The 15,284-nt window shown below is 32.9% G+C and overlaps 1 protein-coding gene across 1 annotated transcript; it reads right to left on the bottom strand.

Annotated features, from left to right (window-relative positions):
* Nucleotides 1-1,244: 1,244 nt before the first annotated feature.
* Nucleotides 1,245-11,888, bottom strand: LOC132800539 (putative disease resistance protein RGA4). The gene is made up of 4 exons (XM_060814473.1): nucleotides 11,538-11,888; nucleotides 2,583-4,199; nucleotides 1,737-2,486; nucleotides 1,245-1,634 (listed from the first exon to the last, which is right to left on the bottom strand). The coding sequence occupies exons 1-4, from the start codon at nucleotides 11,886-11,888 to the stop codon at nucleotides 1,245-1,247; spliced, it is 3,108 nt and encodes a 1,035-aa protein (XP_060670456.1).
* Between the last annotated feature and the right edge of the window lie 3,396 nt (nucleotides 11,889-15,284).

The raw sequence follows: 15,284 nt of genomic DNA, 5'->3' as shown, positions 1-15,284 counted from the left end.
AAGACTGCATAGCCACCATCTTTGACAATGGTTGCTGCATTTAACACTAAACTCCAACTTGCTCAACAATTGTGGGCTACTGTCAAAAGCTGTTGAAGATTGTGGCCATGCAACCAACCTTGTAAGCCTATAAATAGGTTCATCTCGTTGCATGCAAGGCAAGCTAAGAGAGTAAGCTCAATATCATCCCAAGTGAGGAATATTGAGAGTAAACTCCGAGAGAGAGAGTGTTTAAGTTCCAGAGAGAGCTTGAGAGAAGAGTGAGCAATTCCAGAGAGAATTTGACAGTATAGAGAGAGGTTCCACGTGAGAATCTCCACGAGAGAAGTTTTTATTTTTGTATTCTATTTCCAAGAGAGTAATAGAATTCTTTTTATTTTTCTTCTCATATTTCTTCTCTAAAGTGGTCAAAGAACCACAACATATACTTGGGCAGAAAGGAAGACCTTTGAATTGGTGAAGGAAATATATGAAATTAGGAATATGAAGAACCGACATTGAAGAAGTATCCTAAAGCTTAGATTTGGTTACCGACATTGGGCAAGTATAAATATGAAGCTTGGCTTCCATATGTGCGAGTTACCCAAGTGGGCTAAACAAGTGATAGTAGGGAGCTGTATGAGATGCTAAAGTGCCTGTTTATGCGTATGTATGTGTATAGGAATGGGACTTGGTATCACAGCTAGATTAGCCTCAACATGGTGATGATTTGAATAACTATGAAAAATATAAGATTAGGGCCACATGAATTAAATACTACGTTGAGGATAATATATCTTATACACTGCAGTCTACAGAGTGTCTGCCAATCCAATAAAAGAAGAAAAGTAAAGCTCATTCATTTTATTACCTTATAAAAAGAGTAAAATCATGTTACCTTGAGGTTACTGGTGGAATAGAATATTTTCAATGTATTTAATCTTCGTCCAATCTGCACCGGTTTCTTTTTGGCATGTTTTTAGTAAGAATGGACAATCCACAATCTTCAGTGTCTCAAGAAGCAATGTTGTTCTTCGAAGGAATGGTATTCTTTTAGGCAGAGATTCCAAATATGAGCAAAGTCCAAGTCTTTTAAGCTGTTTGAATCTCCAAATATATTCTGGAAGACTCTTCATTGTACAATGCCAAATCTTGAGTTCTTGGAGGATGGTTGCAACAGCTTTAAGCCCCTCGGGAAGATTCCTTAGTCCTGGAAGATAATCAAATCTCAGAAACCACAGGCTTTTGAGACTTCTCCACACAATCTAATCATATTCAGAGCCCATGTCCTTATCCCCAGTAATGCACAGACTTTGCAAATTGGACAGGGGAGTGGAGGAGCTTCCATCATTCATTAATGTCCGTTTGACAGAGCTTTCATCTTTCATTGTATTTATGAATGGCACCAAGCTAGTGTTCTTCAATACTAACCATTCCTTTAAATTCGGGTAGAGCGGCATGGAACACAACTTAGGGCAATCTTCGATCATCAATCTGGAAAGATGAGGAAATGCCAAAGAAGCATCACGTTCTTCCCACCATCTCTCTAGATTAGGCAATTCTATAAACCTTACCTCTTCCAGTTTTTTGATGAATTCTGTTGACGATGAGGGATTGCTCTCAGAATTGTGATCACCAGACTTGTTGGAGATATACTTCAAATTAGGCATGTTGTCCAGTATCAATACCTTGACAGTTGTGAGCTGAGTAAGTGGTTGTAGACTTTTGCATTCGCATTTTTATAATGAAAATTTGACCAGATTTGTGAGAGAGAGAAGCCAATCTGAAAGCTTGTCACCCCTGTAGCCGAATAAACCCAATTCTTTAAGTTTTAAGTTCGGCTTCAGACCTTGTTGTGTATCTTGAGCCTTGTCCTTTACTGCTTGGTCATCGGCATTGAGATCAAATTCCCAAGCTAATGTTAAAGATTTAAGGTGTTGTTTCCCCTCCAAATTTGTAACCTTAGAATAGTCAACATTAACATTTCTCAAATTTCTGATTTTCAGCTCTCCTCTCAAGTTGTTCAGCTCCTCTAATTCGTCTAGAGACTCCAAAGTATTGCCCTTTCTATACAAACATTTTGGTACTGTTGGCATTAGTACTCTACTCTCTCCATTGCTCCTTTTCAACACAAATTCTGACAACGTCTCAAGCTGAGTTAGCTTACCAAGTCGAGGAGGAATATGAGTCAAATTGTAGCACCAATCGATCTCAAGATGTTTGAGGTTGACTAGTTTCTCCATATCTTTTGGCAGCTCTTTGAGTCCAAAGCATGAGGAGAGTTTCAGTGTCATCAAATTCGGTACCTTGGTGATTGAATCAGGCAATAACTTGATACCTTTGTTTTGAGAAAGATCAAGGTATTTTAGATGCTTCATCTTATCATTGGACTCCAGCACAACTTTGATCCCTGTAGCATGCAGATCCAATGTGCGTAAGTTATTATAATTGGAAATGATATCTTTAAACGTTGAGCTACGCAGTCCCTCATCAATTTCCTCTTGCAACTGGCAAGGCAAAATAATTGTTCAAATCCTAGGCCTCTTTTTCTGAAAGAATGAACGAATTTTTCTTGACCCATCTAAATGAAAATGAAACGAGACATGTTCGGTTGTTTCATCAATACCAATAGCACGCTTATCCTTTTGTGTTGTTTCATCATCGATATCATGCTTATTCTGTAGAGTTCTTTCACCATGAACACCAACATCACTCTTATCCTTTTGAGTACTTCTTTCATCAGTACCAGTTTCAAGCTTTTCCTTTTGCTTGAATGTGGCTAACCTTGTTCCTAATGCAAGTACTGCTAGGTCATGCATAAGCTTTGGCATCTTGCACTTTGTTACAAAGCTATTCTCATGGTCTACTTCCAATTCTTCAAACATGGATCTCTGACACAACTCCTTAACATGAGCATAACCCCTATCCTCCATTCGTTGTCCTTGCTCTGGATAAATCAACCCTAGTGCCATCCAAAGATGTATTAAGTTTTTCACATCAATCTCAGATTGTTGAGGGAATATACCACAGTAGGCAAAGCATTGTTTCAACTCCGAAGATAGAATATTATAACTAAGTTGAAGGAAGGGCAAGATTTCTTCATTTACTACTTTTTGAAATTCGTTATCGCGGAAGTTGGACCAACCTTGGGTTTCTAGATTTGTGGACTTGAGTTTCTCACCTACTGTCTTTAAGGCAAAAGGGTTTCCTCCACACCTTTTCACAATCTCCACTACAACCTCCACAATTTTTGAGTTGGCTGGCTTTTGAAAATCAAATGCAAATCGTTGGAATAGGTCGCAAGGGTCATGTTCATCTAGATGGCGTAGCATATGGACATTCTTGTCTGTACTTGCAGTAATGTCTCCAACAAGTTTACTACAAGTAGTTATTATTATTCTGCTCCCATCACTAACAGCATTTGATAACAAGTTTTTGAAGTGTAGCCATTTTTCAGTGTCCATATCCAAGACATCATCAAGTACAAGAAGCAGCCGTTTTCCATTTATTATGTTTTGAAGCTTGTCATGCAATTTACCTTCTTCGAGGTAGTTGAGGCTATCTTTTATGGCGCTTATCTCAGTCTCTAACAAGGCTGCAGAGTCCTCCTTGTGAAGTTGTTCAACGCTAAGACTGTTCACTTCATGGAAGGCGCTAGGTCCCTCAGATGGTGTGCACTGTGGTAGTCTCTTTGTTGTAGACTCAAGTCGTTCGTCCTGAACATCTTTTTTAGTTGTATACCGAATGATTCCGTCAACAAGTGATCTCATGTAAAGTTCATGAGGGAAGATTCCCTCCTCAAGTGATCCCTTGTTAAATTCATGAGGGACGTTAACCCAAATTCGCAAATCAAAGTCGGTATCCTTCTGAGATATTAGCCGTTGAAACAAGTTCAGAGCAAGTGTGGTTTTTCCTAATCCTCCATTACCTACTATGGCCACAACCGCCACATGCTCTTCTCCATTTGTTGTTATGTCCTTCCAAAGTTGTTCTTGAATATCCTTTTTATGTTTGTCCAACCAACTATCTGAATTGAGCCTATTCACTGTGGGGTCCAACTCCTTAGTGCTAACTTTACGAGGCCTGCGGAAGCAAAATTTATGAGGCTCATCAGGCCTAACATTATCTCCAGCTGCAGCATCTACGACATCTTTTATTGTTTCACGTAGCTTCTTCGCCAAGGAAACTAGTTGTTTTGAGTTGAGGTCCGGTTTGGCAGCCTGAGACCAGAATTGAGATGGACTATCAATTAAATTTTTTTAAAAAAAAAGTCCTAATTTTTTTATAATCAAAAATCTATTTCAAATCCAAATCTTGTATTCTTTTGTTCAAATGCATGGTAAGTATTAAAAAAAGGATAAAATACACAAAATCATGATCCCTCAAACTATGAAAAAAAAAATAAAAAACAACAACAACAACAACAAATAAGGACTATGATGATTAAAATCTGCATATTACCCTTACAATATATATATATATATATATATTTAAAACAATTTTGGAAAGTAAAATTTAAATATTACTCATAGGAGAATTATCTCTAGCATTATTTGACTCCTTAGTAAAAATTTTACGAGGCTCTTAAAAAGTTTTGCCCCCAAGGAAACTCGTTGTTTTAAGTTTAGGACTGATTTAGCTGCATGAGACCAGGATTTCAATTAGAAGTTTCAATATAGTCCTAATTTCTTCATTGTCTAATATCTATTTCAAATCCATTATAATAAAGTAGTTTTATTCACATTATAAAAATTATTAAGAACACTAAAATTTTTAATGATTTTTTATATTCCAAGATACTCATTGATAAAAGGTTAGAAATACCTTAAGCATTAAACAAATATAGTTCAAATTATACATATTGCATGGACCAATATCATCCGGGTTATATTTACCACATTCCTAATGATAGATAAAAAAAATAAGCCTACTTGTATAAATCAGAGGGATGTATACACTTTGGGATGGACCTATATCATCCATTCATGTATATCACACTATTAAGAGTGAAATTGACATATTTTATTAATGTAGAAAGCAAAAATATGATTTAGTATTGCCATATATAGAATATAGTGTGTCTAATAATTTTTGTAATATGAATAAAACGGCCCTTGTTATAATCCTCTAAACTATGTAAAAGTTAAAAATAAAGACTATGATGATTAAATTCTCTATAATACTCTTACAAAATAAAATATTATTTAAATTTTTGAAAAAGTAAATTTTAAAGATTACATGAATAAAAAATTATTAGTAAAAATTTGCAAATTAACTAAAAAAATTACAATCTAAAATGTACCAAAAGATTAAAAACTCTCAACTTATTAATTTTATATTTATTATCATGATTTCAATAATCATTTTAGTTTTTTATCATTATTTTACTAAATATGTGGGTAATATAATATTGTAGCAAATAAATTTGTAAAATTTATTTATATTCTTATTTATACTTATATTAATTTATATCACTTCTAGTTGATCATAATATCATATTATTTATCAATTTAATGTGAAATATTTATATAGTATATAACATAATGAATATTATAAATATAAAGGTAAATTACATAAAACCTCTTCAACTATCTAACTCTTACAAATAATCCCCTAATAGTACAATAAAAAAACCCCTCAAACTATTAAAAATTTACAAATCAAATAAAAGGTATACATCAAGTTAAAATTATCCTTATAACAAAATCTAAATTTAAAATTATTAAAATTCTCAAAATGTATAAATTATTTAATTAATATTAATATTATTTTAAATATTTTAATTTTTGAAGAAAACAATATTTATATTTAAAAAAAATATATTATTTTTAATGTTTTATTTTTCGATGAAAATATTACGATTTAATATTTTTTAAATTTTGAAGAAAGTATTAGTTTTAATATTAAGATAATAAGAAAAAAGAGTTAATTTCATCCACCTCTATTAAAGTTTAATTTAAATACAATTTGATTACTCAGCTTTCAAAATATCATTAACCTTTATCAATTTTTTTAAAAAAACTATCATCTTCCTCTCATGACCCATTATAAAGTGCTAGTTGTAATTTTTAAAATTTACCTAGAGATCTAGATGAAATATCCTTTAAAAAATATTAGATTAAATTATTTGAAAAATGGTATAATGGATATGACAAGAGGGTGTTTTTGTCAAATTAAAATAAGTTTTAGTATTCGCACCCCATTGGGGTGCTAATTGTAAGTTTTTTAAGTGAAAATTTCATTTAAACCTTTTCAATGTTACCTTAATATTAGTTAGACCCTATGCTTTTAAAAATCATCAATCAGACCCCCATTTGTCAGTTAATTTTATCAATTAAATTGCTACAATTATTATTTCATAGTGTTATTCAATAATAAAATACTGATTTTATTTTTTTTTTTTGCTTGTAACTACACAAATTAACTAAAAGAAATTGACAAATATTAGAACTCTTTTAATATATATAGGGAACTAAAGAGAGGTTAATGATGATTTCTAAAAAGTGTAGGTTTAAGTGTAATTGTAGTAAATGTAACACCCCGTCTCAAAATATAACCGAAATTTTCCAACTTTCAATGCGGTTGACCATTGACCATTGACTTTGACCGTTGATCGAATGGGTCAAAAGTTGACTTTTTGACTCGGATGGAATTCTAGGTTGACTGAGGTACCATTACGAAGTACACGTTGGCATGAGTTCGTAGACTAGTGGTACGTTGAAAACGGAGTTACGGTTTGAAAGTTATGAGCAAAACAAGTTGGGGTCCAAACTGTCCAAGGGTGTCGGAGTTGACTTTTTATTTATGGGGAAATGAGCTTTGACTCATACATGGTTGTAAAGTGCTCGCTGATACGAGTCCACAGACTAGTGGCACGCCTAATTTGAACGTACGCTTAAAAAGTTATGGACATTCGAAGTTTTCCAATTATCGCAATATTTTATTCTATTTTCGAATTATGCACAGTGCATGAACAGTGAAACACCATGTGTCACGATTTCAGCCATTCCTGTGAGTGCATAGTGGCACCCACGTGGTTTTTCTTAGGTGAGGTGGGAGAGAAGAGAGAGGGGGGGGGGGGGGGGAGAGAGGAGAGAGGAGGAGGAGAGAGAAAGAGAGGAGGAGAAACACCGGCCACCACCGGTTGGCCATCGTCCGGTCACCGGAGGGCCACACGCGCCACCCCACTACCTCCGCCTCCTCAATTCCAATCGGCCACCCAAATCTCAAGGCCAACCGGCCGGTAATGCGCCAGGGTAGGAGAGTTTTCCAGCGACGGCCATTTTTCCCCTCCACCATCAGCCACCACTGTTTGACCCATTTCCAGCCATTTTCAAGCCACACGCGCCAGCCACCCCTCACCACCTCCTTATTTCCGACCAGCCCACCAAATTTCATGGCTACCGGACCTCCGACGCGCCGGGATCAGAGTATTTTTCGGCGAGGGGCCGAAAATCTTCAAACCCAGATCTCTTCACCATCCGGCCTCCGTTTACCTCACCGCGGGTCCCGTTGAGACCCTCTCCCTTCAACCTACAAAACCCCTGAAAATCTCAGCCATCGGCCGCCGGACGCGCTGCCGGAGGCGATGGTTTCCGGTGGGTCTCCGCGGTTCGCCGAAAAATCCAATTCCGGCGAGTACCCAGTCACGTCTCTGGCCCCTCCCCACTAATTCCGACCCCCTGAACTCAAATCCGGGGTCTTTTTCCTCCAATTTGCGATGGTTTAGGAGAATCGAGGCTCTAAAGGCCAAGAGCTTTCCAGCGAGATTCCGGCCACCACCGGTCCGATCTCCGGAAAGTAAGACCAGATTCATAATCCCCGCCTCACAAGCTTTGATTTGGTATATTGCTTGTAAATTTTGGTTAACGTTTACGTTAGTCACCCCAGGTACCGGGTATTATTTATCCGAATAAAATATTAATTTATTTGAGTTGTGTAATGTTGTTGTTCTAGGAGCACGCGTGCGTTATGAAATTGATCCCATGGAGGATCTTGGATCAATTGCGTGCTCCAGGTGAGTGACCCACCTTCAAAATTAATTTGGGATGTTAAAACATATATATTTTGTGTAAATTGGTTGTTTGAAAAATATGTTTAATATGTTGAATATTTAGTAAATTTATATTTGGAATTCTGGTGCCAAAATTGAATGGAATTAAATATTTGTGCATTATAAAATATTTTGGTTTTAAGGAATTTGAGATTTTGACAATTATTATCAAATTTCATTGTTGGAATATTTTATAATCAAATATGTGATAAATATGTTTTATGTACTTGATATTTAAAGGAATTGTGATTTTAATATTAATTAATTTATTGTGGAAATTATTTTATGGTATTGAGGAATTGTGGAATTAAATTATATATGAATTTCATGCGGTTTTAACATTATTTTTGGGCATGATTTGATTTTAAACATTTCAAGGAAATATTGGTTTAAGTTTGGTGGTTTCAAATTGTATAATTATGCCCTTGGAATATTATTTGTTTGATTTTATGATTTAGGAAAATATATTTGTATATTATTATCGGTGGATTTATGCTGAAAATATTAAAGAAAAATGTGGGATGTGAATTTGAAATTGAAAATGGTATAATTCCCACAGTAAATTTGGAAAAACTTGGGTATTTTAATAAAATTGTTTATTTGTTTTAGACGCACTCATACAGTACTGGTGTTCTGTACTGTATATGTGGATAAGCGCGCAAGTTATAATGTCTCCCGTGAGTTGCCATTGGACCGAGGGTAGGCAAGATTGATATTGGCCATAAGCCGGCCCCCTTCGTGGTCGGGATGACGGTTTAAGCAGCGGCGTTGTCGGGATGCCGAAGCGACCGTATGTAAGTTTCTCTCTTCAACCTCCCGCTAGACAGTGCTCAGGACGCTGGGTATCGGAGGGCATCACTGGTATATGGTGTGGTGCGTTAAGTATAAATTTTCAGATAGAAATTTCAAACCCTAAAGGTTTTAAAATCGTATTTAAATTAAGTGCATTTAATTTGTTTTATCATCTAATTAATTAGTTAAATTACATTTTTGACATTGTTTATTTTTATTGATTAAATCAAATTTTATGAATTAGATATATTGAAAGTTTTTCCCTTATATTATATTTCTTTAATGCAAGTGTTCCAAATTTATTTATTATATTTTATTACATTTTACTTATATTTGGATTATTTAATTATTATTTATTAAATTAATGATTCTTTAATTTTTGGGCATACAAATAACGGGTTTTGCGAAAATGTTTTAAAAGGGGAACCTTTCTAACTGAGTGAATAGTGAGGGTTTTAAGAGAAAATATTATTTTCAATGAATTATTATTTATTTATTTGTTTGGTATTGATTAATTAAATTCCTTTTATTGTTATATTATTAATATAAAAATTGTACAGTAGGTCAAGGTTTGGGAGACATTGATCGTCCGGGGCGAGCCCGACGTCTCAGTTCATTGCCGAAAGTCCAATAAGCATTTCTTTCATTTTTCCTCTCCATCTTGTATTATTTCTTTATTTGTCATCGTATTAATTTCATATTTACTGGCATAATGCTCTGTATACTGTATTGGACATTTAGTTATTAATTATCACTGATTTATTGTTATTCATTTTGAAGTACCGTAAATTTGTGGAATCAAATTGTAATAATGTGGGAGGAATAAGGGGATGTTTCTAGAAATGTATTTTCAGTGCAGGAAAATTGTGGTAAGTCCAATTCTTAGGGGAGGTTCTGCCGGATTTTCCATTGGAAGGTCCGGTAGGATTTTCCTGGAATCAGGGCTTGTCTAGGGTTCTGGTGAGGAATTTTGGATGGGTCCTGACATAAAACTAAAAGGGTTTAAATGAAATTTGTTATTTTTCTAAGTATGAGATATTAGTCTAAATCTTAATAGGTCTACATAAAATATTCTTTTAAAAAAAAGAAAAAAAAAAGAAGTTGGGTTAAATTATTTAAAAAATGGTATGGTGGGTATGCCAAAAAGGTATTTTTGTCAAATTAAGATAATATTTGGCATTCACATCCCCTATATGGATGCTAGTTATAATTTTTAAAATATGAGAGACTAAATTATAATTAGTTCAAACCTTAAAAGATTTAGATGAGATATTTCTAAGACAAACTTAGATGATATCATTTGAAAAATGATATAATGGATATGGCAAAAGGGTATTTTTGTTAAATTAAAATAATTTTTAATATTTTATTGGTTTGAAGATGGCCATTTGTTATATACGTAATCATAGTTAAGGGGTTTATTTGTTACATAAATAGTTTAAGGAGATTAATTGTAAGAGTCATATAGTTTAGGGGTTTTCCATAATTTGCCCTAAATATAATAGAATTTTTTTTTTAATTTAATCTTTAAAAACTGTCGCAATCCCTCTTTTTTATTAAAAATTTGACATTATGTTAAGGTTTAATTGGTAACATCCTTCTATAGTAAATTGGCTATTTGTTATTTTTATAGTTTGAGAGAGTGATGTATATATCAAATAATATAGAGGGGTTTTGTGTATTTTGCCCTATAAAAAAGACAGCAAGAGAATAAAAAGAAGGATTAATTTCATTTCAGTAATTTTTAATTTTTAAAGTTTTATGATTTAAGCCTTTAACTTTCATAAGTTGTTATCTAAACCTAATGTACAATTGTTATTACAAGTTATGTCATATTTGAAATTTGGCTAATAGTATTTAACAATTGTCTCACGTACAGTCCATGTGAGCGGTATTAAATTTTAATAAATTTCAAACTAGAATGTACTAAAATGCAATTTGATATTTCATGTGTAACTCACATGAGATGTTCATTAATGGTAATGTGAGAAAAAAGGTTAATATGATTCAAATTGTAACAAATTATAAATTGAGTGTTTATACTGTGACTTTTAATAGTTGAAAATCTATATTACAAAACCATAAAAGTTAAAAACACTAAAATACAATAATTTCTAAAAAGATTTTCCAAAAGAAAGAAAAATTTTGATGTAGGAGTGAAAATTAAGGGAAAAGATACAAAAATCCCCAATTCAGCTTTCAAATCTATTTCTAGTTTCCTCGTAAACTTTTTTTTATTTTTTAAAACAATTTTCCCATCCAATTATATCTCAATATCCACGTGAGTTTCACGTGCATGCACTTGTAGGAGTGAAATTTATTAGGCGTTTACTAAAGCCTGTTTGGTTCTGATTTTGTTAAGCTCCGAATTTGTGCAGAAAGGAAGTTAAGAATGGGAATCGACAACAGGACTTAAATTTTATCTGCAAATAGAAAGGCTTAAATTTTATTTATTTATTTGGATATTGGGTTGAAATGGGTTTGATGCATGTTGAATTACCAATTTTTTTTTTTTTTCCTTTCCAAAAGCTTAATATTATTAGTGAATCATCATTTTATCTATATTATTTTTCTAAAAATGCCTAGTAGTCAAATACCAATTTTGATTTTGGACAGAGAATTAAATGTTAACTTGATTAGCCAAGGTTATTGATCAAATACAAAAATGAAATTAATTTGTAATTGAGAAAGAAGCAGTAGTAGCAGTGCGTACCTCACTCAAGACCTCGTCCATCAAGTCGTCTGCTTTGTACAGTGCATCTTCAGTCCTCACCCTTCTCCTGACTTTACGGTTCTCGACCTTTTTCTTCTTATCTGGATCACCCTGTATATCCTTGATTCTTGAACTAATGGTGTCTTCAAGTAATTCTTTTAGCTTATCCTTACCCTGCAACAGTACATCCTCGACTGGCTTTTTCCCTGCACCATCATTTAGAGCCTCCATGATGGGTGAAATAAAGTCTTTAAGTCCTTTCGGCTTCTCTTTTTCTCTTATCTGCTCAGATGCATACTTTAGCTTCAGAAGGATCGAATCGGTAATGGTAGAGGCTGTAGATTCTTCCATGGCCGATGGAAATAGTGGTTTGCCGAAAATTAAGAGGTTGACCACAACGAGAAAGAGAATGATTGTGATTAGAGAGAGATAAGGTGCTTTCCTTGATTTCCCTTCTCTAATTATTTATATGGCTTTCTTATTGTAATTTTCCACGCTTCTTTTTATTTTATTTTATTTTAGCGTTAAAGCACTTTACTATATCCTTAAGTTTGGGCAAAAATGATGATTAAAAAAAAAAAAAAAGTTTGGGCAAAGTTTATTTTGGGATCTCTACAATTTTTATTTAACATTTGATATCCTTAAGTTCCACAAAGTTGTATATTAGTGACCAACCCGTGAAATGTTAACAGAAACCTAACATTGATCCATTCATTTTTAAGCCTAAATCCATTTTCTTTTTAATTTTTGATCGTTAATCTTTACTAAAATAATAATAATAATAAAAAAAACTCATCAATTATTGGACAAATAAACAGAAAAAAAAATTAGAATTTAGGGTTAAAATTGGATAAACTGTTAGGTTTCATTGTGTTTAATGGTTTTGTTATCAATATGTAATTTTTTAACATTTGAGGAGTATCAAACGTTAAAAGAAAGTAATAGAAACCCCAAAATTATCATAGAACATAATTAGGTGACAATAAATTATATATATATATATATATATATATATATTAAGCTTTATTGACTTGTCCTAAAGTTTTATTCCACATATATACAATAATAGGGCCTAATGTGTAAGCTATGTGTGACTCAACAATCAACCACATTAGCTGGACCCCCCATGATACAGCGTTGGAACCATATATTTAATGGTCAGTTAGTGTACTTTTAGACTTGGGTTACTGATAAAACCATATAGAGTACATATCTAAGGATAAAAATCCCCCTTCTCAAATTGTAATTGAAAAAAAAAATGGTTGGTAATCAATACCTAAACCTCCTCAAATTGTAATAATTAAAAAAAATATATGGATGGTAATCAGTACCTTGTCAATTTGTTTAAGCTATGTGTGACGCAACAATCAACCACATTAGCTGGACCCCGTTAAGGAGACCCACATGCATCTCAATATCAGATTGGTTCATGATACAGTGTTGGAACTATATATTTAATGGTCAATTAATGTATTTTTAGATTTGGTTTGCTGATAAAACTATTTAGAGTACATATCTAAGGATAGATATCCTCTTCCTCAAATTGTAATAAAAAAAATATATCTTTTTAGAGTACATATCCTTCTTCAAATTGTAATAAAAAATATATCTTTTTAGAGTACATATCTAAGGATAGATATCCCCTTCCTCAAATTGTAATAAAAAAAAAAAAAATGGTTGGTAATTAGTACCTAAAGGTCAATTCGGAAATTTTATGACAAAGGTTACGATACCAATCGTAAACACACACGCAAACTACGCCCTAGCAATTGTTTGTATATTGGTTTTGATACCATTACATGTATATATTTTTCTGCTTAAAAGACATTCTGCTTTATGATCTTTTTTTTTTTTTTTTTTCCTCTTTTCTTTTCTCTCCATCAAAATTTCTTGATATTGTCATTAAGTGACTATTATATTTCAAAGGTACTTAACATAAGTAGAAAAACCAAAATAATTTTTTTAAAAATAATAATAATATGACTAAAGAGAAAGGGATGAAATTTTTTAGTCATCGATCTAGTTTAATTCTTACCTTTTGTTTTTAGTTTGTCCATTCATTTAAATGATTATAAATTTCACGACTAAAAGAAGAAGACAAGATACTAAATCCAAGGCTAGGCCTAAGGCTAAAGTGATTGTGACTAAATGCTAAATCCAAGGCTTGGCCAGCCACTTTACTCTGTCGATGGAAATTATCTCAATGTTTTCTATCTCCATTTTTGTCTGATGAGTGACATAATGCCACTTTATTTAGAAAACAATAACAAAGAGATAAAATAAATTAAATTGGAAAAAAATATACAAATGAGGCGACATTATACCAAATCCCAATCCTTTCCAAAATTTAAAAAAAAAATCATTTAGAGTTTCTGTTAATACAGCTAACACAGAAAAGATAAAAGAGAAAGGAATCCATGCACGTCCTTTTCAATCCAAATTCGTTGAAAGGTTCAAATGACAGGGTGTAACACGCGGATTCAATAATAATTAATGCTCTCTAAGCTTGAACCAATATAGAGACAAAAGAAACACCATACATATGACCTCGTCCTTTGATATTGAAACTCCTGCCAAAATTAGTACGTGACATTTCAATTTCCATGCCACAAGTACCGTCCTGAACTAGTAAAAGTTTTTTGAAGTCCTAGTTATGCTCATTTTGCAAAGTCAAAACCTGTACCTTTTGTACCACTTACCAGCAGCAGTTCATGATCAATGTATCCCAACATGTTGGATATATAAGCTGCAATTGCATATGTCTTGATGGTGGTTTTGGTCTGGTCTTTAAGGTTGTCGGTCAGATACTGAGCGAACAGGAGTTAAAAATTTTCTTTCTAAAATTAATTGCAAAGGAAATAAAAAAGGACAAAAACAATTAATTAACAGATAAAAAGGACTAAGGGAGAGGAATCCATGAAAATGCATGTGCTATAAATGTCCCCTGCAGATTGATACAACTTCTGATCATCTAACATTTGAAATGATGGGTTGGTTCAATCCTTGTCACATAGATATGTCCATAGATGTTGGAAGTGGGAGGAAACCGTAAATTTGAATAACTGAAGGGGGTAAAAAGGAAAATGTGGTGCTCTTTATTTTCTAAAGTTTCCATTCGAAATAGAGACAAAAGAAGAAAAAGAAGAAGAAGACTGTATTAACCGCTCTATGAAAAGGGTCCTCGGTGGCTACGCAGTTGTTTGAAGAATGATGTACTTATTTCATCTTAATATATATTCTCATTTTTTTCAAAAAAAGAAAAAAAGCACTCTTTGAAACACCTGGTATTTTGATTGTTAAGTACATTGACATTTCTCTATCTACGCTAAGAAAACAAATCCAACTTGCTTGATCTTTATAAAAATTTTAAACAAATTATTTTGTTTGGAATAAACTAATCTTATGATATCAATTAGTTGTATATATTCAGTTTGTTATTTGTTCGATTTGATAATATTTTACCAAAGACATATCAAATCAACCATTTAAATCTCACAATGCTACGAACTCATGTTTATATATTAAACGAGTGTAAAACTTACCAATTATATGAGCAAATTGTTTCATGGTTGTATATGCATAAACCACAATCTCAAGAAGCTATTCCAACTGCATTGATATCATAAAACATATACATATGAAACATATGTACTATATAATAGATGGTTGCAAGAAAATGGTACAACATAATGGAAAACAAAGATTAATATATAATGCATATGAAACATTTATAGCTGCTTCTTTTCC

The sequence above is a fragment of the Ziziphus jujuba genome, chromosome 2, assembly GCF_031755915.1.
Source record: "Ziziphus jujuba cultivar Dongzao chromosome 2, ASM3175591v1".
Taxonomy (NCBI): domain Eukaryota; kingdom Viridiplantae; phylum Streptophyta; class Magnoliopsida; order Rosales; family Rhamnaceae; genus Ziziphus; species Ziziphus jujuba.
Note: the sequence above shows the minus strand (reverse complement) of the source record. Positions and strands in the feature narration are given on the sequence as shown.